The sequence below is a fragment of the Scyliorhinus torazame genome, chromosome 1 (genome assembly GCF_047496885.1).
Source record: "Scyliorhinus torazame isolate Kashiwa2021f chromosome 1, sScyTor2.1, whole genome shotgun sequence".
Classification (NCBI taxonomy): domain Eukaryota; kingdom Metazoa; phylum Chordata; class Chondrichthyes; order Carcharhiniformes; family Scyliorhinidae; genus Scyliorhinus; species Scyliorhinus torazame.
The window spans coordinates 356,014,967-356,037,906 of record NC_092707.1 but is presented as its reverse complement, the minus strand read 5'-3'; the positions used below and the strand labels follow the sequence as shown (position 1 = coordinate 356,037,906).

The following is a 22,940-nucleotide window of genomic DNA, read 5'->3' as shown; positions in this document are numbered from 1 at the left end:
TCCGACATGGTCAATCGGATTGCCCAGTATAAGGTCTTCTCCACCGTGGACCTCAAGTCCGCCTACCACCAGTTCCCCATCCGCTCAGGTGACCGCAAGTACACCGCCTTCGAGGCAGACGGGCGTCTATACCACTTCCTAAGGGTCCCATTTGGTGTCACAAACGGGGTCTCGGTCTTCCAACGGGAGATGGACCCAATGGTTGACCAGCACGGGTTGCAGGTCACGTTCCCGTATCTCGGATACGTAACCATCTGCGGCCACGATCAGCAGGACCACGACGCCAACCTCCAAAAGTTCCTCCAGACCGCTAACGCCCTGAACTTCACATATAACGAGGAAAAGTGCGTTTTTAGCACAAACCGGTTGGCCATCCTGTGATACGTAGTGCGCAATGGGATAATAGGCCCCGACCCCGAATGCATGCACCCCTTTATGGAATTCCCCCTCCCCCACTGCTCCAAAGCCCTGAAACGTTGCCTGGGTTTCTTTTCATATTACGCCCAGTGGGTCCCCCAGTATGCAGACAAGGCCCGCCCGCTAATACAGTCCACTACCTTCCCCCTGTCGACAGAGGCTCGCCAGGCCTTCAGCCGCATCAAAGCGGATATCGCAAAGGCCACGATGCGCGCCATCGACGAGTCCCTCCCCTTCCAGGTCGAGAGCGACGCATCCGACGTAGCTCTGGCGGCCACCCTTAACCAAGCGGGCAGACCCGTGGCCTTTTTCTCCTGGACCCTCCACGCCTCAGAAATCCGCCACTCCGCAGTGGAAAAGGAAGCCCAAGCCATAGTGGAAGCTGTGCGACATTGGAGGCATTACCTGGCCGGCAGGAGATTCACTCTCCTCACCGACCAACGATCGGTAGCCTTCATGTTCGATAATGCACAGCGGGGCAAAATTAAAAATGACAAGATCTTAAGGTGGAGGATCGACCTCTCCACCTTCAACTATGAGATCTTGTATCATCCCGGAAAGCTGAACGAGCCGTCGGATGCCCTATCCCGCAGCACATGTGCCAACGCACAAATAGACCGCCTCCAAGCCCTACACGAGGACCTCTGCCACCCGGGGGTCACTCGATTCTACCATTTCGTAAAGTCCCGCAACCTCCCCTACTCTGTGGAGGAGGTCCGTACAGTCACCAGGAACTGCCACATCTGTGCAGAGTGCAAACCGCACTTTTTGAGGCCGGATAGAGCGTACCTGATCAAGGCTTCCCGCCCCTTTGAACGCCTCAGTTTGGGACCCTCCACCGACCGCAAAGCATACTTCCTGAACGTGGTGGACGAGTACTCTCGTTTCCCCTTCGCCATCCCCTGCCCCGACATGACAGCGGCCACAGTCATTAAAGCCCTTGGCACCATATTCACACTGTTCGGTTGCCCCGCGTATATCCATTGCGACAGGGGGTCCTCCTTCATGAGTGACGAGCTGCGCCAGTTCCTGCTCAGCAAGGGCATAGCCTCGAGCAGAACGACCAGCTACAACCCCCGGGGCAATGGGCAAGTCGAGAGGGAGAACGGCACGGTCTGGAAGACCGTCCTACTGGCCCTACGGTCTAGGGATCTCCCAGTTTCCCGGTGGCAGGAGGTCCTCCCGGATGCTCTCCACTCCATCCGGTCGCTGCTGTGTACCACCACTAACCAAACGCCTCATGAGCGCCTCCTTGTCTTCCCCAGGAAGTCCTCCTCCGGAACGTCGCTGCCGACCTGGCTGGCGGCCCCAGGAACCATCTTGCTCCGGAAACATGTGCGGGCGCACAAATCGGACCCGTTGGTCGAGAGGGTTCACCTTCTCCACGCGAACCTGCAGTACGCCTACGTGGCGTACCCCAACGGCCGACAGGACACGGTCTCCCTGCGGGACCTGACGCCCGCCGGCAACACACACACACCCCCGACATCGATCATCCCCTCCCTGCCACCGGCGTGCCCCGCGACCGCCCCCTTCCCGGGGGGATCGGTCCTCCTCCCGTGCCCGCCCAGGAGTAAAACAGGAACAAACACCAAAGCGCTCACGGAGATGACAACGCCTGAGCAAGCACCTGCACCACCACCGGGGTGGAGGCGATCGACGAGGAAGACCAGACCGCCCGCTCGACTCGTGGAATCCGCGTGACACCAAGAATGTTGTTGTAACAAAAATTTTTTTTTGCTAATATTGTAAATAGTTCTCACAAACTTGTACATAGCCCAGTGTACGGCTAAAACTGTAGTAACACTGTCCGAAATTTTCCTTCCAGGACTAGCCTTGTAAACCCCTACCACCATGCGAACCACCACCCCGCCGGGTTCCTTTTAACAAGGGGTGAATGTGGTGGTATGTATTAGGGGTCATGTGGGACTGTGAAGCCGAGATGCTATTGGCTGACAGATCCCGGGTCCTGGTTGGCTGCCGACTCCTGGCTCCGCCCTGAAGGCGGAGTATAAGAACCCAAGCTTCTCCCCGCAGCTTCATTCTGTTGCTGAGCTGCTGGGAACAAGCATCGCTTAATAAAGCCTGGATCGACTTCATCACTTCTCGTCTCTCGTAAGTCATTGTGCGCTACACAAGGTCCAAACATAAATAAAACCTGTCTTCAATCTGTAAGGAAGATTTCAGAAATGCTGTAATAGTAATACTGAGCTGAAACATAAAATTGTCCACTATTACTGTGTAAATCACAGTAGTGTGCAAAAACCAAGACAAGGCACAAGCACAAGACAGATTTTACATTAATCACACCAGATTGCAAAGCAAAGAATAATCAGATTAGTTCACCATCAGAAATAGCATTTTCAGTTTGGCTTGGCTCTCCAGCACAAAGTCCGCACTCTCTTCGTTGCTTACCCATTCTTACTGAAGACACGTATCCAAGCCTGTACATTAGGTCCCAGCATGCATAGACAACGGAGTGTTGTGAAGGTAGATAATAGAACTGCAAACAAAAACGTCTCCCTGAAGGACCTGTAAAGCACAGAACTAGTTTACAATCGGTAGCTTCATAAAATAGTTAAGCCGGAATCGAACTCGGGTCCCTGGTGCTGGGAGCAGCAGTGCTACCCACTGTGCTGCCGTGCCGTGTTTGAACATAACATTTCAGCAAAACCTTTGACACAGCACGACACTATCTTTTGTCAATAGAAAAGCACCAAATAGGACAGAAGTAAGTGACCAATTCCTTGAGTCAGATGCGGCAAAAGGTAGTTTTTGAGGGAACATTAACATAAAAGAACTGGAGTGGTCTCATATGGTTCTGGGACCTTGATACCTTTAAATGCATAAAAATAATTTTGTGGAAAGGATGGCCATAAAGATCTGCAAGTCTGCTAATAGACAGTCAATTGGAAAAGGGTTGAATATAAGAAGAAACAATTGGACCATTTGCAGAAGGATAAGGATTGATTGGGACCCAAGGTCTAAATATTGTTAAGTGAATAGAAATTCAAGTTATGAAGATGTGGAAGGGAAATAACTTGGCAGTACGAAGATAATGGGAACTACCCGCAAGAATTACAGGTGGGGACCTGGGAGATTTATACCCAGTCCTTGGAGCACCAGAAATGAAGGCAATTAAACTTTTGTTAAATAGGACGCTTTGAGAAGTGGTTATCAGCACTGATGATGTTTCTGTCAGAAAAAGGAAGTATATGGGTGGCCTTTTTGATGTATTTAAGATATTAAACTGAATAGATAAACTGGATGAAGGAGTGATGTTCAATATTAGCACAGTGCTGGAACAAGGGGATATACACTTAAAAGCTTAGACCAGAGGTGAATAACCAGTTAGATGTAATCTCTTCACACGGCAGTTGGTGATTATTTGGAATAAATAAATAACATCCTGACTGGATGTTCGAAATTTCAAAATGTTGACGGATACATTTTGGTGCACAAATCTACAAAAAGGTATTACAGGTAAAATGTGGTGTGATGTCAGAGACCGTTGAGACCAGATGGAATCTAATGGTTTTTTGTCAATGTACAGTCCAATTTCCTCAACACATTGGAACACGATAAGGTTAAATAATGATACATCATGAATAACTTGATCACCTTAGAGGAATGACCCAAACTTAATTAAAATTATCTGCAGATTTGTTTCGAGGGGCAAGATTCTCCGTTTGGGAGACCACAGGCACGATCTACTGAGCGGGAACAAAGTCCCATAGCACACAATGAGCCGGCTGTTTCCCGGTTCTCAGAGAGCAGAGAAACACCACGCTATTGAACAGCCATTCGGGGGCCTCAGCGGGGAATGCGCAGCCGAGGCTGCACTTCGGAGCTCTGCTTGCCGGAATTCCTCAGTGCTGGGAAAGATCGGGACGCCATCTTACATAGAACATACAGTGCAGAAGGAGGCCATTCGGCCCATCGAGTCTGCACCGACCCACTTAAGCCCTCACTTCCACCCTATCCCCACAACCCAATAAACCCTCCTAACCTTTTTGGCCACTAAGGGAAATTTATCATGGCCAATCCACCTAACCTGCACGTCTTTGGACTGTGGGAGGAAACCGGAGCACCCAGAGGAAACCCATGCAGTCACAGGGAGAACGTGCAGACTCTGCACAGACAGTGACCCAGCGGGGAATCGAACCTGGGACCCTGGCACTGTGAAGCCACAGTGCTAGTCACTTGTGCTACCAGTGCTAGCCACTTGACCACCCGACGTGATCCCCAAACTCACTGATAAGGGGGTCCTTGGCACTCCCCGCACTCACGGCGGGTACCCCTGGGCCCAATCCCCATTGCACAAAAAATGCCAGCTTGGCATCTTGGCAGTGCCAGCCTGGATCCATGGCAGTGCCCCTGCCAGCTGGCAGGGCCACATGGGCTCCTTTGCAGTGCCAGACTGGTAGTGCCAGGGTGCTAATGTGGCACCAGCAGTGACAGGGTGCCACTCAGCACAGAGGGCAAGCACCTGGGGACCTCTAATCCCCTGGGAGACCCCACGAGTGCTGTTCCGCCTGGTCTTCGTTTGTGGGGACCAGCACTGAACGGTACTCGCCCAACGTCTCCAAGGAGCGGGAGTTAGATCACATGCCTTAGGTTGATCTTGGGAATGCATATTAGAGTAATACTAGCGGGTCTCACTCTAATATGCCAATTTGGCAGAAAGTGATGCTGCCAGGATCTCCTGGCATCTATTGACCGCATCGCACTTCTTTCTGGGCGCAACACTACCGGTAGATCTTGTCCTAAGTGTTGACGCTGGGACTGAATTGCGTGCGGTTCACATTCCTGTTGGGGGTGCTATTTCTGGAGCAATTCAGGACATGCGAATGGGACAACAGTCTGCACATGTGAATCTGCAGCAATGCCTATTCCTGTTGGCCTCTGATTCGCTGAGGCTGGAATTGGTGTTGGAGAGCTTGACAAGCTGGAGATGCTTATAAGCACTCCACTCCCCACACACTCTCATTCTAACAAAGGAGATGGCAGGATGAAGACGGGCCCCCCAGTTCCTGGACCTAGACTGTGAGACGATGCTTGATGTAGTAGAGGAGAAGTGAGACACCCTCTTCCCCAGGGCGTGGGAGGAGGTGGCTGAGGCGGTGAGAGCTGCCAGCCTCACCAGGTGGACCGGCCGCAGTGTAGGAAGAAGATGAATGACCTCCTTAGGTTAGCTCGGGTGAGTCGCCACCTCAATTTCCCTGGCATCACTCCTGTCCCTCATCACCATCCTCACTCCCCGAGAGGCCAATCAAAGCCCATCTGTTTGCATCTTCCTTACCTCTCACCATGCACCAAGCCCAAACATCTGCATTGTCCTCTTTGGCCAGGTGCCTTGCACATACATGCCACCAGCTACAGAACACTGGGTAACCCATCTCCATGCATCTCACCATGTCCTTCATGTGTCTCCTAGGAAAAGGTAGCCAACAATCACCGGGATTGGGAGAAGACCGGAGATGGCACCCCGGCCTCAGGGCTCTCACTCCACAGAACGTGGCATGTGTCAACCAAGTGAATTCCTAATGCAAAATGATGTCCCTCTCGCAAGTGAGTCACCGCTCTCCCATAAACCACTCCATCCCAAGATCTCACCATGTCTCTTAGTCTTTTGTTTTGCAGAATCACAATCACACAAGGCTGGCCCATCTGGGGTTCCTCACCCCCAGCCAGATCCCCAGCACACCCCGGATCACCAGTCCGGGGAAGACACCAACTTTTGGTCATTGATGTCACCTATCGCCTCAGTGGGGCATTTTAGTGATGAGGCTCCTGGGTCACCATATGGTGCACACGTCACACATGCTCCAGCACATCTGTTGGAGGTAGGGACACCCGAGGGAGCGGACAGTCAAAGGGCTGCCCAATCCCAGGAAGCAGCTGCAGTCCCCACGGTATCGCTTTTCTGGAAAGTATGATCCCATCACTGGTGGAGATGCAGACGCAGAGCCAGGATTTACAAGAGGGGGTGTCAACGACTTTCCAGTGCCTGCAGGTACAACTGGAAGAGTCAAACTGCCTTGGACAAGACGTCAGAGCCATGGGTCAAGACGCCCAAGGCTTGGGGCACACTGTGTGGCCGATGGCTGAGGCTCAGGACAGGGGAACCCAGTCACAGGCAAACGTGTACCGGGCCCACATGGATATTGCTATGGCACTACAGAGCTTGGCCCATTCACAAAGGGTCATGGCTGAGGGCATCGAGGACATTAGCCAGGCGCTGACTGACTTGGGCCAGTCACAGTGGGACCTGGAACAGACCCAGAGGGACATGACCAGGACAGTGAGGGACATGACTGATAGAATTCCTCTTCGGGCATGATCTTCCCAAAAGAGAACAAAATTCCCCAGCGAGCGCGATTAGCCGCGTGTTTCCTGGCAGTCGTAGTGCCGAAAATCACATGGCTATTCACTGCGACTCGCTTCGAATAAGAGTCCTAAACCGGGCCATTTGCGGCCTTGCCGTTTTTTTTACAATGGGGAGGTCCGCTCGCCGGAAGGCCCCGTTGTAACGAGAGATCTCCAATGCACCAAAAAAATCCCCAACCTGAACGCAACATGGGAGGGTCCCCAATACCCACAGCAGGCAATCTCAGCCTATCACGCATGCAAAAAATGCCAGCTTGGCACCACCATCCTGGCACCCTGGCAGTGCCACCTGGGCACCTTGGCAGTGCTAGACTGGCACCCAAGTGTCACTGCCAGGGTGCCAGACGTAGTGCCTGCCTGGCACTGCCAGGGTACTCAGGTGGCACCAGCAGTGCCAGGGCACCACCCTGCCCAAAGGGCATGCAGCCGGGGGCCCCTGATCCACCTGGAAAATCCCATGAGTGCCATTCCGTCTAGTTCCCACTTGTGGGGACCAGTACCAAACAAGGTCTCCGAGGCAGAGGGATTGAATCCCAAAGCCTCAACTTGGGAATCTGCATATTAGAGTAAGGCTTACTGCCTCGCTCTAATATGCAGATTTGCCAAACACTGATCCTGCCCATTGTGGGCGGGATTCTCCTTGCAACATCTTGCAAGATTGCATTGAATCTTGCGAGGTATTGCGAGCCAGGTGGATCACAGGAGCGGGGTCCCCCAGCTTTCACTGGCCATGCACACTTTTCTGGTGCAGTGTGGCTGGAAGATCGCACCCTTAGAACTATTTTTCTGCAGTGGGGAACTAAACTCACCGACAAGACTCCTCAGAGTTCGGGGTGCCCTTTTGAAAGGGTGCCGCAATCTCAAAGTGAGGTTGAAGAACCCCACCCACAAACAATGCGACCCCACTGCAGACATGGGCAACACCCCCAGCCCTCTATCCCCAAGGGGCACCTCTCCCCATCACTACAAGTCTGTGTGACAGACTGGCACTGCCAGGATGCCTGATTGCCAACAGCAGTGACAGGTCACTGCCCTGCCCCGGCCACCTCCAATGGCCTTGAAGCCTCCCAGCATGGCCATCACGCCTGGTCTCTACTCAAACAAAGAACAAAGAAAAGTACAGCACAGGAACAGGCCTTCGGTCCTCCAAGCCTGCGCTGACCATGCTGCCCGACTACACTAAAATCTTCCACACTTCCAGGGTCCGTATCCCTCTATTCCCATCCTATTCAGGTATTTGGCAAGATGCCCCTTAAACATCACTATCATCCCTGCTTCCACCGCCTCCTCCGGCAGCGAGTTCCTGGCACCTACTACCCTGTGTAAAAAACCTGCCTCGTACATCTCCTCTAAACCTTCCCCTCGCACCTTAAACCTATGCCCCCTAGTAATTGACCCCTCTACCCAGGGAAAAAGTCTCTGACTATGTTCTCATAATTTTATAGACCTCAATCAGGTCGCCCCTCAAGCTCCTTCGTTCCAGTGGGAACAAACTAAGTTTATTCAACCTCTCCTCATAGCTAATGCCCTCCATACCAGGCAACATCCTGATAAATCTCTTCTGCACCCTCTCTAAAGCCTCCACATCCTTCTGGTAGTGTGGCGACCAGAATTGAACACTATACTCGAAGTGTGGCCTAACTAAGGTTCTATACAGCTGCAACATGACTTGCCAATTCTTATACTCAATGCCCCGGCCAATGAAGGCAAGCATGCCGTAAGACTTCTTGACTACCTTCTCCACCTGTGTTGCCCCTTTCAGTGACCTGTGGACCTGTACACCAAGATCTCTCTGACTGTCAATACTCTTGAGGGTTCTACCATTCACTGCATATTCCCTACCTGTATTAGACCTTCCAAAATGAATTACCTCACATTTGTCCGGATTAAACTCCATCTGCCATCTCGCCGCCCAAGTCTCCAAACGATCTAAATCCTGCTGTATCCTCTGACAGTCCTCATCGCTATCCGTAATTCCACCAACCTTTGTAACATCCGTAAACTTACTAATCAGACCGGTTACATTTTCCTCCAAATCATTGATATATACTACGAACACCAAAGGTCCCAGCACTAATCCCTGCGGAACACCACTAGTCACAGCCCGCCAATCAGAAAAGCACCCTTCCATTGCTACTCCCTGCCTACTATGACCTAGCCAGTTCTGTATCCATCTTGCCAGCTCACCGCTGATCCCGTGTGACTTCACCTTTTGTACCAGTCTGCCATGAGGGACCTTGTCAAAGGCCTTACTGAAGTCCATATAGACAACATCCACTGCCCTACCTGCATCAATCATCTTTGTGACCTCCTCGAAAAACTCTTATCAAGTTAGTGAGACACGACCTCCCCTTCACAAAACCGTGCTGCCTCTTTCTAATATGACCACTTGCTTCCAAATGGGAGCAGATCCTGTCTCAAAGAATTCTCTCCAGTAATTTCCCTACCACTGACGTAAGGCTCACCAGCCTGTAGTTCCCTGGATTTTCCTTGCTAACCTTCTTAAAAAAGGAACAACACTGGCTATTCTCCAGTCCTCCGGGGCGTCACCTGAAGACAGTGAGGATCCAAAGATTTCTGTCAAGGCCTCAGCAATTTCCTCTCTTGCCTCCTTCAGTATTCTGGGGTAGATCCCATCAGGTCCTGGGGACTTATCCACCTTAATATTTTTCAAGACGCCCAACACCTCGTCTTTTTGAATCTCAATGTGACCCAGGCTATCTACAGACTCAATATCCACCAATTCCTTCTCTTTGGTGAATACTGATGCAAAGTATTCATTTAGTACCTCGCCCATTTCCTCTGGCTCCACACATAGATTCCTTCCCCTGTCCTTCAGTGGGCCAACCCTTTCCCTGGCTACCCTCTTGCTTTTTATGTACGTGTAAAAAGCCTTGGGATTTTCCTTAACCCTATTTGCCATATGACTTTTCGTGACCCCTTTTAGCCCTCCTGACTTCTTGCTTAAATTCCTTCCTACTTTCCTTATAGTCCACACAGGCTTTGTCTGTTCCCAGCCTTTTAGCCCTGACAAATGCCTCCTTTTTCTTTTTGACGAGGCCTACAATATCTCTCGTTATCCAAGGTTCCCAAAATTTGCCATATTTATCCTTCTTCCTCACAGGAACATGCCGGTCCTGAATTCCTTTCAACTGACACTTGAAAGCCTCCTACATGTCAGATGTTGATTTACCCTCAAACATCCGCCCCCAATCTATGTTCTTCAGTTCCCGCCTAATACTGTTATAATTAGCCTTCCCCCAATTTAGCACATTCTCTTTAGGACCACTCTTATCCTTGTCCACCAGCACTTTAAAACTTAGCGAATTGTGGTCACTGTTCCCGAATTGCTCCCCTATTGAAACTTTTACCACCTGGCCTAGCTCATTTCCAAATACCAGGTCCAGTACAGCCCCTTCCCTAGTTGGACTATCTACATATTGTTTTAAGAAGCCCTCCTGGATGCTCCTTACAAATTCTGCCCCGTCCAAGCCCCTAGCACTAAGTGAGACCCAGTCAATATTGTTGGAAGTTAAAGTCTCCCATCAAAACAACCCTGTTGCTTTTACTCCTTTCCATAATCTGCCTACCTATCTGCTCCTCTATCTCCCGCTGGCTGTTGGGAGGCCTGTAGTAAACCCCCAACATTGTGACTGTACCCTTCTTAATCCTGATCTCTACCCATATAGTCTCGCTGCCCTCCGAGGTGTCCTCCCGCAGTACAGCTGCGATATTCTCCCTAGCCAGTAGTGCAACTCCTCCACCCCTTTTACATCCCCCTCTATCCCGCCTGAATCATCTAAATGCTGGAATGTTTAGCTGCTAATCCTGTCCTTCCCTCAACCAGGTCTCTGTAATGGCAACAACATCATAGTTCCAAGTACTAATCCAAGCTCTCTAAGTTCATCTGCCTTAACTGTTATACTTCTTGCATGAAAACATATGCACTTCAGGCCACCAGTCCCGCTGTTTTCAGCAACATCTCCCTGTCTGCTCTTCCTCAGAGCCATAGTGGCCCTATTTCCTAGTTCTCCCTCAATTTTTTCACCTTCTGAGCTATTGCTCCGGTACCCACCCCCTTGCCATACTAGTTTAAAACCTCCCGTGTGACACTAACAAATCTCGCGACTAAGATATCTATACCTCTCCAGTTTAGATGCAACCTGTCCTTCTTATACAGGTCACACCTGCCCCGGAAGAGCTCCCAGTGGTTCAGATAACTGAAACCCTCCCTCCTACACCAGCTGTTTATGGAGCCGCTCATGGAGACCTATACTAATCCGCGCTCAAATGAGGCCTCGTCGATGCAGCCGGTGACTCCCGGGAGCCGGGAGTATGAAGCCTCATAGCTTATTTAAATATTATCTGGATCACGACCAGCAAGAGCGTGATCCAGATCACGGCAGGTGTAGCGAGTCTTGTGACTTGCGTTTGGCTCAGCCCCCGGCACGAGGCCCATTTTGGGGCTCTCCCGCGAAGCACCCAGCACAATGGAATCGGCGCCGGGCGCAACGCGGTGCGAAAATCACCCCCGTGGTTTCTCCTGCATCTACAGTTATTAAGTATATAACTAAGAGATACATATTCTTCCTTTTACATAGGATTTACAACACAGAAACAGGTCTTTCAGCCCACTGGTCTATGTCATTGCTTTACACGTCACACAAGCCTTTGCCCGCCCTACTTTAGCTAACCCTATCAGCAAACCCTTCTATTCTGTTCTCCTGCATACCCTTATCTAGCTTTCCCTTAAAAGCAACCAAGCTATCCATTTCAACTAATCCATATGGTAGCAAGTTCCATATTCTAACACGAAGATAAAAGCAAATTACTGCGGATGCAGGAATTTGAAACAAAAACAGAGAATACTGGACCATCTCATCAGATCTGACAGCATCTGTGGAGAGAGAAGGGAGCTAATATTTCAAGTCTTGATGACTCTTTGTCAAAGTTAGAGAGAATTGGAAATGGAGTCAGATTTATACTGTTGTGGGAGGGGACGTGGAGCGGTGGGGCTGGATAGAGGGCCAGCGATTGGTGGAGATTGACAAAGATGTCGAGGACAGAAGACAAAAGGAATGTAAATGGGGGTGATTAAGGCTAAGAAGGGTGCTGATAGTGGCACAAAAAGAGATTAGAATGTGTGACTGGCAGAACAAAGTTGAACAATGTGTCAAAAGGCAACGAGGAATAGGGGGAACAATGGTGAGGGAAAAACAGATCAATGGAAGAAATTAAAATAAATTGATCGAAATAAAGAGAGGTCACAGTCTGAAGTTGTTGAACTCAATGTTAAGTCCGGAAGGCTGTAACATGCCTAATCGGAAGATGAGGTGCTGATTCTCCAGTTTGTGCTGGGCTTCACTGGAACATTGCAGCAGGCCAAGGACGGACATGTAGACAGGAGAGCAGGATGGTGAGTTGAAATGGCAGGCGACAGAAAGGTCTGGGTCCTGCTTACAGACGGACCAGAGGTGACACCCAGTCTGCATTTATTCTCTTCAATGTAGAGTAGACCGCATTGGGAGACTTCTCTTTTCTCGTGAAAAGAGTCCCAGCCTAATTCAGTTTCTTTCCCGATTGATATAATCTCTCATTTCTGGTATTATTTGTAGAAGTAATCATTTCCACCTTCTCCTGTGCTTCAATATTATTTTTGTAATGTGGCATCTAGAACTACACACAATTTTCTAAGCATGGCCTTATCAAGCCTCTGTGTAGGTTTAACATACCCTCTTGGTATATTCCTTTGGCCATGAACTCGGGTTTGTTTTCCTTTTTAAAAAAAAAATGCCCTTGCTAACAATATTGAGTAGGTTACTTTTAGCTGTCCAAGGTGCCTGCTTATAAACTCCTTGTGTATACAACATGGGGTCCTACACCAGTTCCCATTCCTCATCTTGAACAAAAGAAGCTACCTGTTTCCTCCATGACTTCCACAGTAATTTCATGATGTGTTAATGTAGGCCTGCTTGTGACACTAATAAAGATTATTATTAAAGCTAGAATAAAAGTCTTGAGCGAACTGCACTTAATTATATACTTACACTAATAGTGGTGCTCCATATAAAACGATAATGCCATGAAATATTAGGCAGGAAGTAAAGAACAACAAACAGGATCTGAAGATCTTAGTGACCTAAAAAAAAGATATGCAGCAAATGCAGATTATATAACACCAGCTCAAAATGCATAGAGTCCAAAATATGTGAAACGTCCATCAGGATCTTACCTTGGTACTGGAGGAGTTCATTTTGCCAGAGGTAGTGTTCGTTGGCAGCAATGAATACAAAACGATTGTAATAGCAGCAACAGTGCCACAACAAACACACAACCACAGCAGGTGGGTTCCCATTACAGAAAAGTCCTCCAAAAATAAAGGGGGAACCAAGGTAGAAGCTACGATAGACAGGATGAGAATAGTATGCGCAGAGAACATGCCTCTTAACTCAACATCCTTCATATTTGCCCCTGGACTTGTTACCAATTCGTCTGCGAAAAATGTTACAGCAGGAAAGGTTGCTGATAACGATTATTAATACTATTTTTTTGAAAAGCGGTCTCTGAAGCTGTCAGCTTTAATCAAATGTTGAGTTGACAGTGTTGATCTATCTGGATTCTCCCATCCTCCCGGGTTCCAGGCCAGCCTCACTCCACACTCGCCTTCACGACACAAGAAGCAGATCGACCGGCAGAGCGGCGGAAACACTCACCCCATCATCGGCTGATTGGCAACACCATCCAGCCAATCAGAGCAAGGCTGCTGCCTGACCAGGAGAGGGGGGAAAGCCGAGGGGAATTTCTGCTCTGCTTCGTGCAAAGAGGGACAGGCTGTAAACTGGGAATCTCTGCTCTGCTTCATGCAAAGAGGGAAAGGTTGTAAACTGGGACATTTCAGCAAATCGTCAGGACAGCTTGACTGTCCCGGCTAAACTGGGAATCTGCTCACCATGGGGCAGGTGTATCTGGGAGCAGTTGTGTTGGGGGCGGGGGAAAATACTGTCAGGTGTACCTTAGGGGGATACGTCTAGGTGTACCTGGGGGAGTTAACATATTTGTGCCAAAGAATATTTCCCTTCTTTCAAAAAACCTGCTACTGGTCTTTACAGAATGTCCAGACATGCACTGTTACGTTGCGTTCCCAGTTGATATTATACCGAGACGGGAAGATCCCAGAATGGATCTCTGGCTCAAAAGACTGTAACTTTTACTTATTTTTATAAAATGTGGCGGAAAAGAGTCACAGGACCACTAATTAACTTTAACAACAAGAAAATAAAACATTTATTAAACAAGAAAAAATTGGGTTATATGGCACAATACTTCTTTACTCCTCCATAGCTTAACAATTACACCCAGATTTTAGATGTTAACATGGATTACAAAGTACGTCTTAAACTACAATTAACACAAAAAGTCTCTTTAAGCACACAATATGATTGTGGTAAGACACACTCTCTCTGAACCCAAGTGAATGTCTGTGGATTTCTTCTCAAAATCCCCCCAGACGATTCTAATACCTTGAGTCACCTTGTCTTACTGAGCGCCAGGTTCCACGTGAGTAATTTCAAATTCTGCTTTCAAAAGTCAAACTTTCAAATCTTTTAAATTATGCTTTCCTCCGCTGCTTCCATCAAGGTTTCACTGTCTGGTTTTATACCTTTCCCTCCTTATCTTAATGGCATTTACACAATTATTTCAAATAATGTCTCCCAAACTGTAGTAATTCCTGACAAACCTTAACACTACTGCAGACATCTTTTTGGCATTTCACGCTGCAATGCCTTTTCAACTCTCTGTGACTTTACTGAACAGTAATCTGTTCTGGTTCCCAGTATCCTCTGTTCCGTTAACGCCAGACTTCTTAGAAACTTCTCTTCATTTCTCGAGTTTCCTTAACTAGCTGGACTTTAGGTTTCCAGCATCTGTTTTCTTTACCATTACTCTATAGTATGGTTTTCCTTTTAACAAGGCTGAGAGAGGCGTTCCCTTTTATAGCCTCCTAAAAATAACTACTTACAGCAGAGCTGCTTTCTCTCTCACCACCTATCTCCAGCTGTAATCAAATTCAGCTAAAGTAAAACTTAAAAGCTTCTCTCCCTTACAAGCTCCAGTTGCTAAGCAACCACTGCTGGTTTATTTACTTTTCACACCGTAGCCCTCTCTACTTGCAATAGAATCACAGTTGGAATTGAAATCAACCCCCACACATACAAACACCTTTGTCCAGCATGAATCTAACTATAGGTTTTACCCTTCCAGGCACAGAAACATTAAAGGCACTTAAAGCTATCCCTTATTTCACCCTCTCCTCATCAGCCAGCAGGTGGCGGTGGCTTTGGCTCTGATTAGGTGGATGGCGTTGCCAGTCAGCCAGTGTCAGGGTGAGTGTTTCTGCTGCTTTGGGGGCAGGTTTTTCTTGTTCTTGTGCAATGAAAGTGAATGTGGAGTGAGTCTGTCCTGTAGCCCGGGATAAGGGAGAATCAAGATGGATCAATACTGTTAGCTAAACATTTGATTAAAGCAACCAGCATCAGGACGACTTTAAAACATATATTATTAATAATCGTCAGCAGTAGCCTTTCCTGCTGTAACATTTTTCGCAGACGAGTTGGTAACAATTCCAGGGACAAATATAAAGGATGTTGGTTGAAAGGCACCAATAGAAAAATAAATCCCTTAAAACTACCTTTGTGTTCCTAACATAACAGAAAGATCCCTTCAAGAACTTTTGAAAGTTTGCAATGATGTTTCTCCGCAGTGACAGGCCTATAAAATGTGTCGGACTAAGAGTTTTTCATGATCCTGTGGGCATTTATGCCAGGCTGCTTGAAGCAGCAACAGTGATAAGTAGCTCTACGGCTCTAAGACCCGGGGGACAACTTCCTCTGGATGCTTGTGTTCTCAGCCAATGAGGGGCCAGCTTCCGGAGCGGAAATGAGAGAGTTTGTTGCCGGATGTGAGGGACAGGGGAGGTGGTGACAATGGTGTGTGAGAAATGTGAGTCCTTGGGCCGGGAGACGGAGCGTTTGGGGTGGGGGTGGCTATAGGGCGGCGCTGTCCTCCCATCGACTGTATCCTCACCAATTGCTGACCACCCAGGGTTCCTTCCCTGGTTCCCTCACCGTTAACGTTGCCCCTTTCCTGAGGTACTCCTTTTCCAAATCTGCTGTCACCCCACCACCACCACAGAAACCCCACCCTCGGTCCCTCTGAACACCCCCCCCCCTCCCGTGAAAAGTTGATGTCCGTGCCCCATCTTGCCAAAGCAGTGGCTATAAATTTTGTATTCAAAGAAGTGCAGGGTGCTAGTGGGTCTCTGGTAGTTGCCCTGTGTTTCCCAGTCAATAAATATAAATCAAATTCTGAATGTTTCCCCATTATTGATGGCATTGTATGCATATGTTCATGCAGGTGAAAAGAAGCTGGGAAGAGTTATTACTCCAGATACTTGGAAAGATGGATCAAGGAATACAATGGGTACTAACCATATTCAGTTGCTGCATGGATTGAAATACTTTTTAATATTCACATGCCGTTTTAATTTAATTTGCCATGTTATTCATACAGAAAGTGGTGGCCGCAAGATCAATGAAAACAAAGCGTTGACTTCCAAAAAAGCAAGGTTCGCATAAAGCTAAATTTTTTTAAAGATAATGTTGCCTCTGAATGTTGAAGATGAACACTGGTTTCTTGCAGGTGTTTGTGACACTTCAGTGATACTGCTTAAGTTGTCACTTTTAATGCATAGAATTTACAGTGCAGAAGGAGGCCATTCGGCCCATCGAGTATGCACCGGCCCTTGGAAAGGGCACCCCACTTAAGCACACAGCTCCACCCTATCCCCGTAACCCAGTGACCCCACCCAACCGTTTTGGACACTAAGGGCAATTTATCATGGCCAATCCACCCAACCCACACATCTTTGGACTGTGGGAGGAAACCGGAGCACCCGGAGGAAACCCACGCAAACACGGGGAGAAAGTGCAAACTCCACACAGGCAGTGACCCAAGCCGGGAATCTAACCTGGTACCCTGGAGCTGTGAAGCAACTGTGCTAACGTGCTGCCCCAGTTGGGCATTGTGAGTTTCTGACTACTGTTGTGCATAGCAACCTAGTAACTCCATTCTTATTGTGTAGAAATTCTTTATTTTCAGTAGAAAGGATAAAAATTTGGAGGCTGAACTGTGAATTAACAGCAGTGATCCAGTTGCTGATTTAATCGGTCCTTGCGAACAACCTGAACTAAGAATTGAACCTGAGACCCTTGTTTTATAGATTGGTACTATGTTTAAATAAGATTCACTGGTTTTTAATTATGTTTTAAAGAAGCATATTTTCATAATATCATAATTATATAATTGCCTTGCTAAAAGGGTTTTAAATTTGTCAGTTTGTAAATTATTTAGTGATGAATTACGTCTCTAAGAAAAACGACCTGAAGAATTTGTCTACGATACTAAATCATTTAGTTTACCTCCTGTGATTAATAAAGTCATGTAAACATATTTTTACATCTACAACCATAGATACGACATTGTATTCAAAGTGTACACCAATGGTGCCCATTTCTATATCCCCACAACCTGTCTTGACTACCTCTTGCCGATGTGCATCCATTGCTAACCTGCTTATTCAATGTCCTAGATAAACTGCATTTTTTTCTCTTTTATGTTCACCATTAACAGGAAAAAAAAGCTATTTTCTTTGTTGCAAATTTATGCACCTGCCAGCAATTTCATCTCCTCCTTCCCGGGCTACTCGATCATACTTTGCCTCTTTATACTTCGAGCAGTGTCTGTCTCTGCCCCAACCATTTACTGCAGTATTCTTAATCCAGCTCTGCAATATACTATACTAGCTGGCATACAATAATAACTTGATTTACATTGTTCTTTTCAAATCCATCCAGCCTCGCAGCCCTGTGAGATATCTGGGCTCCTATTAATTCTGATCTCCTGCACATCTCCTCAAATTTTAATTGCACCACCATTGGTGACTGTGCTTTCAGTTGCCAAGGCCCCAAGCTCTGGAATTCCTTCCCTAATGGCACAGTAGCACAGTGGTTAGCACTGTTGCTTCACAGCACCAGGGACCCGGGTTTGATTCCCGGCTTGGGTCACTGTCCGTGCGGAGTCTGCATGTTCTCCCCGTGTCTGCGTCGGTTTCCTCCCACATGTCCCGAAATACATGCTTGTTAGGTGAATTGGACCTAATTCTCCCTCCGTGTTCCCGAACAGGCACCATAGTGTAGTAACTAGGGGATTTTCACAGTAATTTCATTGCAGTGTTAATATAAGCCTACTTGTGACACTATTATTAACCCTCTCCACATCTCTACTCCTTTAAGACATTCTTGAAAACCTACTTCTCTGATCATCTGTCAACTACCCTGAAGTCTCCTTATGTGGCTCAATGTTAAATTTAGATGGATTATGCTTCTCTGAAACATCTTGGGAAGTGCTACTTAAATGCAAGATGATGATTTGGGGAAATTGACTGTGTAGCACACTTGTATAAAAATATGACTGGCTTACGTTAGTAGCACACTTGTATGTTTTGTTGAAGTTTGAGACAACAACTTGCACTTGTATAGTGCCTCTTAAGGAAACGCTTCAAAGTGGATCACTGTAACTTGATCAGATAAAATACCGAAACCTGCCTTTTCTGAAGTCTTGAGTTCAGAAATAGTTCAATGACAATTTAACAAGAATTACTTTTTCCCCATAGGTTTGATCCTTATGGAAAGAGCAGATTTTCAGTTTGTCGTATCTGTAAAAGTTCGGTTCACCAAGCTGGTTCAAACTATTGTCAAGGATGTGCATACAAAAAAGGTATGTGTTGGTTGTTTTGTTTTATTCATTTCACCTGAAAGGAAAACTCAAAATTAACCTCAGAATGAATGTGAATCTGAATGGGCCTTTCAATCAATCTGGGAAGTTCTAAATGGGAATCGGGTCCGAATTAATCTGAAAATGAATCAAGAGTCATTCTAAATGGAAATTGGAATCCATCTGAATGGGACTTTCAATTAATCTCTGCACCCTCTCCAGTGCAATCCCATCCTTCCTATAGTGAGGCAACCAGAACTGCACGCAGTACTCCAGCTGTGGCCTAACCAAAGTTTTGTACAACTCCAACAGAACCTCCCTGCTCTTAACTATGCCATGACTGATAACAGCTAGTGCCCCATATTCCTTAGCCAGCCTATTAACCTGTCCTGCTGCCTTCAGGGATCTGTGGACAAGCACCCTGAGATCTCTCTGTTGCTCTGAGCTTCCTGGTCTGCAATTCCCTAGTTTATCTCTACCACCCTTCTTGAAAAGTGGAACCGTATTAGCTGTCCTCCAAACCTCAGGCATTTCCCCTGTGGCCAGGGAGGAATTAAACATTTGGGTCAGAGCTCCTGTAATTTCCTCCCTTGCCTCCCACAGTAACTTGCAACACAACTCACCCAGACCTGGGGACATGTCCACTTTTAAGCCTAACAACACCTGCAATACCTCTCGCGAGATCTCAACATCCATGTCACTGTGAGATTATCCAGCCACTCGCTGATTGGACAAGATCATGAGGTTTCTGATTGGATGAAAACACAGAATTTAACCGGCAGTTAACCGGCATTTTTGATTAACCGATTAATTCAAGGGGAATGGAATTTAGGGAAGTCTTGCTAAATCTATGCAAGGCACCAGTTAGACCACACTTGGAATACGGTGAATTTGGGCCCCTGTCTAGGGAAAGATATATTAAGGATAGGCAGTGGCATAAAAAGATTATTTTTATTGTCACAAGTAGGCTACACTGCAATGAAGTTACTGTGAAAAGCCCCTAGTCGCCACATTCCGGACCTGTTCAGGTACACAGAGGGAGAATTCAGAATTCTCAGCTGGTACGGAAATTGAACCCGCACTGCTGGCCTTGTTCTGCATAACAAACCAGCTGTCTAGCCCACTGAGCTAAACCAGCCCCAGTGGCATAGTGGTATTATCACTCGACTAGTAATCCAGAGACCCAGACTCTTGCTCTGGGGACCCGGGTTCAAATCCAGCCATGGCAGATGGTGAAATTTGAACTTAATAAAAAGGTGACCATGAAACCATTGTCGATTGTTGTAAAAACCATCTGTTTCACTAATGCCCTTTCGGGAAGGAAATCTGTCGTCCTTACCTGGTGTGTCCTACATGTGACTCCAGAGCCACAGCAATGTGGTTGACTCTTAAATGCCCTCAGGGATGAGCAATAAATGCTGGCCTAGCCAGCAATGCCCACATCCCATGAACGAATGATAAAAAAATACATTGGCATTGCAGTCAGTCAGAGAAGGTCCACTAGATTGATCCTGCGTATGGAAGGTAGGTTGGGCCAATACACATTAATAGTTTAGAAGAATGAGAAGTGGCCATATTGAGACATATAGGATTCTTTGGTGGTGGTGGGGGGGGGGGCTTGACAGGATAAATCCTGAGGGTTTGTTTCCCCTTGTGGGAGAGTCTAAGACTAGAGGGCATAATCTCATAGCAAGAGTTGGACCATTTAAGACAGATGGAATTTCTTCTGAGGGTAATGGGTCTGTGGAATTCTTTACTGCAGAGGATGGGTCATTAAATATGTCTGAGACAGAGTTTTAATCAGAAGGGAGTCCGGTAATGGGGATAAGGTGGGAAAGTGGAGTTGAGGATTATCGTATCAAATCATCCATCTCCTACGTCTTGTGGTCTGTTGGTCCAACCAGCACCTCCTTTTCCCATGTTGGATAACAGAAATTTTAGTGTATTTTTTTGCATTCCTACTTAAAGGAAAATTCAGAAATCATGTTTTTTTTCCATTTACACCAGTCTGTTCAATTGCTATATAAAGTACAACGGTTGCAGATTTGAAACACAAACAGAAAATACTGAAAGCCCAATAGGTAATTGGTACCAGGCAGGACCATAAGACATAGAAGCAGAATTAGGCCGCTCGGCCTATCGAGTCTGCTCCACAATTCAATCATAACTGATATTTTTCTCATCCCCATTCTCCTGTCTTCTCCCCAGAACCCCTGATCCCCTTATTAATCAAGAACCTATCTAACTCTGCCTTAAAGACACTCAGTGATTTGGCCTCCAGAACCTTCTGCAGCAAAGAGTTCCACAGATTCATCACCCTCTGGCTGAAGAAATTCCTCCTCATCTCTGTTTTAAAGGATCGTCCCTTTAGTCTGAGATTGTGTCCTCTGGTTCTAGTTTTTCCTACATGTGGAAACATCCTCTCCATGTCCACTCTATCCAGGCCTCGCAGTATCCTGTAAGTTTCAATAAGATCCCTCTTCATCCTTCTGAACTCCAACGAGTACAGACCCAGAGTCCTCAACCGTTCCTCATACGACAAGCTCTTCATTCCAGGGATCATTCTTGTGAACCTCCTCTGGACCCTTTCCAAGCCAGCACAGCCTTCCTTAGATACCGGGCCAAAACTGCTCACAATACTCCAAATAGGGTCTGACCAGAGCCTTATACAGCCTCAGACATCCCTGGTCTTGGATTCTAGCCGTCTTGACACGAGTGCTAACATTGCATTTGTGTTCCTAACTGCCGACTGAACCTGCACGATAACCTTAAGAGAACCGTGAGCAAGGACTCCCAAGTCCCTTTGCGCTTCTGATTTCCTAAGCATTTCCCCAGATAGTCTATGCCTAAATTCTCAACATGTTGATAGCAGCGGCTTTGAAAAAAAATCAACTTGAGATTACTATATTTTTGTTGGTTAACGCCATTGAGTGTTATGGCGAAAGGTAGGTAAATGGAGTGGAAGTGCAGATCAGCTATGATCTAATTGTCTAATTAACCCCTTGGCTAAAGAGCTAAACGGCCCAATCCTGTTCCTATGTTATCATTTTAGTATGTGTGATTTTTGTTTCTACCCTCCACTGTTCACTTAAATCCTGTTTATCTGTACGATTTTCTAGTACTCGAGGGTCTATCCCAAAATGTCTCTGTTCTTCCCACAGGCTCTGCTTAATCGATTTTTGATATCTGCAGAATTTAACTTTTTGATTCTTTTTTTAAAATCTTGGTCAACTGAATTCTAAATGTTTGAACATTAAACAGATTTTTTTTTTGTTACAGGCATCTGTGCAATGTGTGGCAAAAAAATCTTGGATACTAAAAACTACAAGCAGACATCTGTTTGACTTCATTTCAAAGATATGCTTATGGGCTCATTGCTTGTCATTGAAGCATCTGAGCGATATGTGCATGAGCACATTAATGACTTCATCTTGCAAACCTGTAATAGATAATGTACCTGCGTATTTCTAAAGCAGAAAACTGTCAAGGAGACGAGCAAATAAATTTATTTCCGAAGTTAACATCTGTTAACATGTATATTTTAAAACCTGTTTTAAAAGTGCTGTGCTGTCACCTAATGTGTGGCTTGACAGGTGACAAATAACCCAAGCCAGAAACTGGCAAAATGTAATCAGCAGTGAAGTCTGGAGTACACAATGACACATTAGTTCTTTCCATTGCCTACATGCAGTAAATGGAAATATTCGCGTGGCAGCAAACGCTCTGAAAAATTGAGGTAGACCGCTTTTATTGTCACTGTTATATCTATCTGGTTTTACAAACTAAACTTTGGGAAACATCTTTACCGAACTGTCCCTTGCTGATTTACAATCTTAGCTTCACTTTGCTCTGGATTGGAAAGTGAGAATATTTATCAAGATTTATGTAATTCATGCTTTTATTTTCTTTTATTGAAGTTAACATTTACTCAATTACTGAATTTGGAAGTAATTTTGTAATCTGTTCAACTTTTTTTGTGTGAGATAAAAGTTATTCTTTCATTTGAAGAAGCTCTCCTCTATTAACAATTGTTAATTCAATTATTGCCTTTAAAGTCCTGGTACCAGCATGGTTTAAAAATTTGGTGGTTGTTCTGATGACCATGTTCCCTGTTGTTCTGATGACCATGTGTCCTATGTTCTGTACCTCTTCATCCCTGCTCGGAAACACTAACCATCTGCCATTATTTTGAACATCTTTAAAACATAGTGTCTTGCACTATCCACTTTTAAATAAGTTGCCATCACCTGGCTTCTGACAATTACGCTCATTCCTATTTTCTCTCCCCCACCCCCTGCCCC

The 22,940-nt window shown here is 46.6% G+C and overlaps 2 protein-coding genes across 4 annotated transcripts in view; one reads left to right on the top strand and one right to left on the bottom strand.

The window, feature by feature from the left end:
* Positions 1 to 13,510, bottom strand: part of pigf (phosphatidylinositol glycan anchor biosynthesis, class F) — a 130,548-nt gene extending 117,038 nt beyond the window's left edge. The window contains exons 1-3 of one of the 2 annotated variants that reach the window (XM_072510636.1): positions 13,040 to 13,510; positions 12,855 to 12,946; positions 2,833 to 2,949 (exon numbers count right to left, since the gene is read on the bottom strand). In XM_072510636.1, coding sequence (XP_072366737.1) covers positions 2,833 to 2,949; positions 12,855 to 12,946; positions 13,040 to 13,270 — 440 coding nt within the window. In that variant the 5' untranslated portion in view covers positions 13,271 to 13,510. The remainder of the gene's footprint in view (positions 1 to 2,832; positions 2,950 to 12,854; positions 12,947 to 13,039) is intronic. The other variant, XM_072510625.1, reaches the window with a different exon arrangement.
* A 583-nt stretch (positions 13,511 to 14,093) lies between these two features.
* On the top strand, positions 14,094 to 22,160 carry cript (cysteine-rich PDZ-binding protein). 2 transcript variants are annotated; one of them, XM_072510671.1, is made up of 6 exons: positions 14,094 to 14,364; positions 15,070 to 15,191; positions 16,222 to 16,287; positions 16,378 to 16,432; positions 18,539 to 18,642; positions 21,919 to 22,160. In XM_072510671.1, the coding sequence occupies exons 2-6, from the start codon at positions 15,164 to 15,166 to the stop codon at positions 21,981 to 21,983; spliced, it is 318 nt and encodes a 105-aa protein (XP_072366772.1). In that variant the 5' UTR covers positions 14,094 to 14,364; positions 15,070 to 15,163; the 3' UTR covers positions 21,984 to 22,160. The 2 variants fall into 2 exon arrangements, with proteins under 2 accessions (XP_072366772.1, XP_072366781.1); XM_072510680.1 differs by lacking the exons at positions 14,094 to 14,364; positions 15,070 to 15,191 and adding an exon at positions 15,715 to 15,807.
* The last annotated feature ends 780 nt before the right edge of the window (positions 22,161 to 22,940 follow it).

Bases quoted from the DNA above. Each gene is read 5' to 3' on its own strand.
- cript (XM_072510671.1), top strand. From the start codon at position 15,164: ATGGCGTTGCCAGTCAGCCAGTGTCAGG. The intron at 16,288-16,377 runs GTACTAACCATA...TTATTCATACAG, and splicing joins TGGATCAAGGAATACAATGG to AAAGTGGTGGCCGCAAGATC. The intron at 18,643-21,918 runs GTATGTGTTGGT...TTTTTGTTACAG, and splicing joins AGGATGTGCATACAAAAAAG to GCATCTGTGCAATGTGTGGC.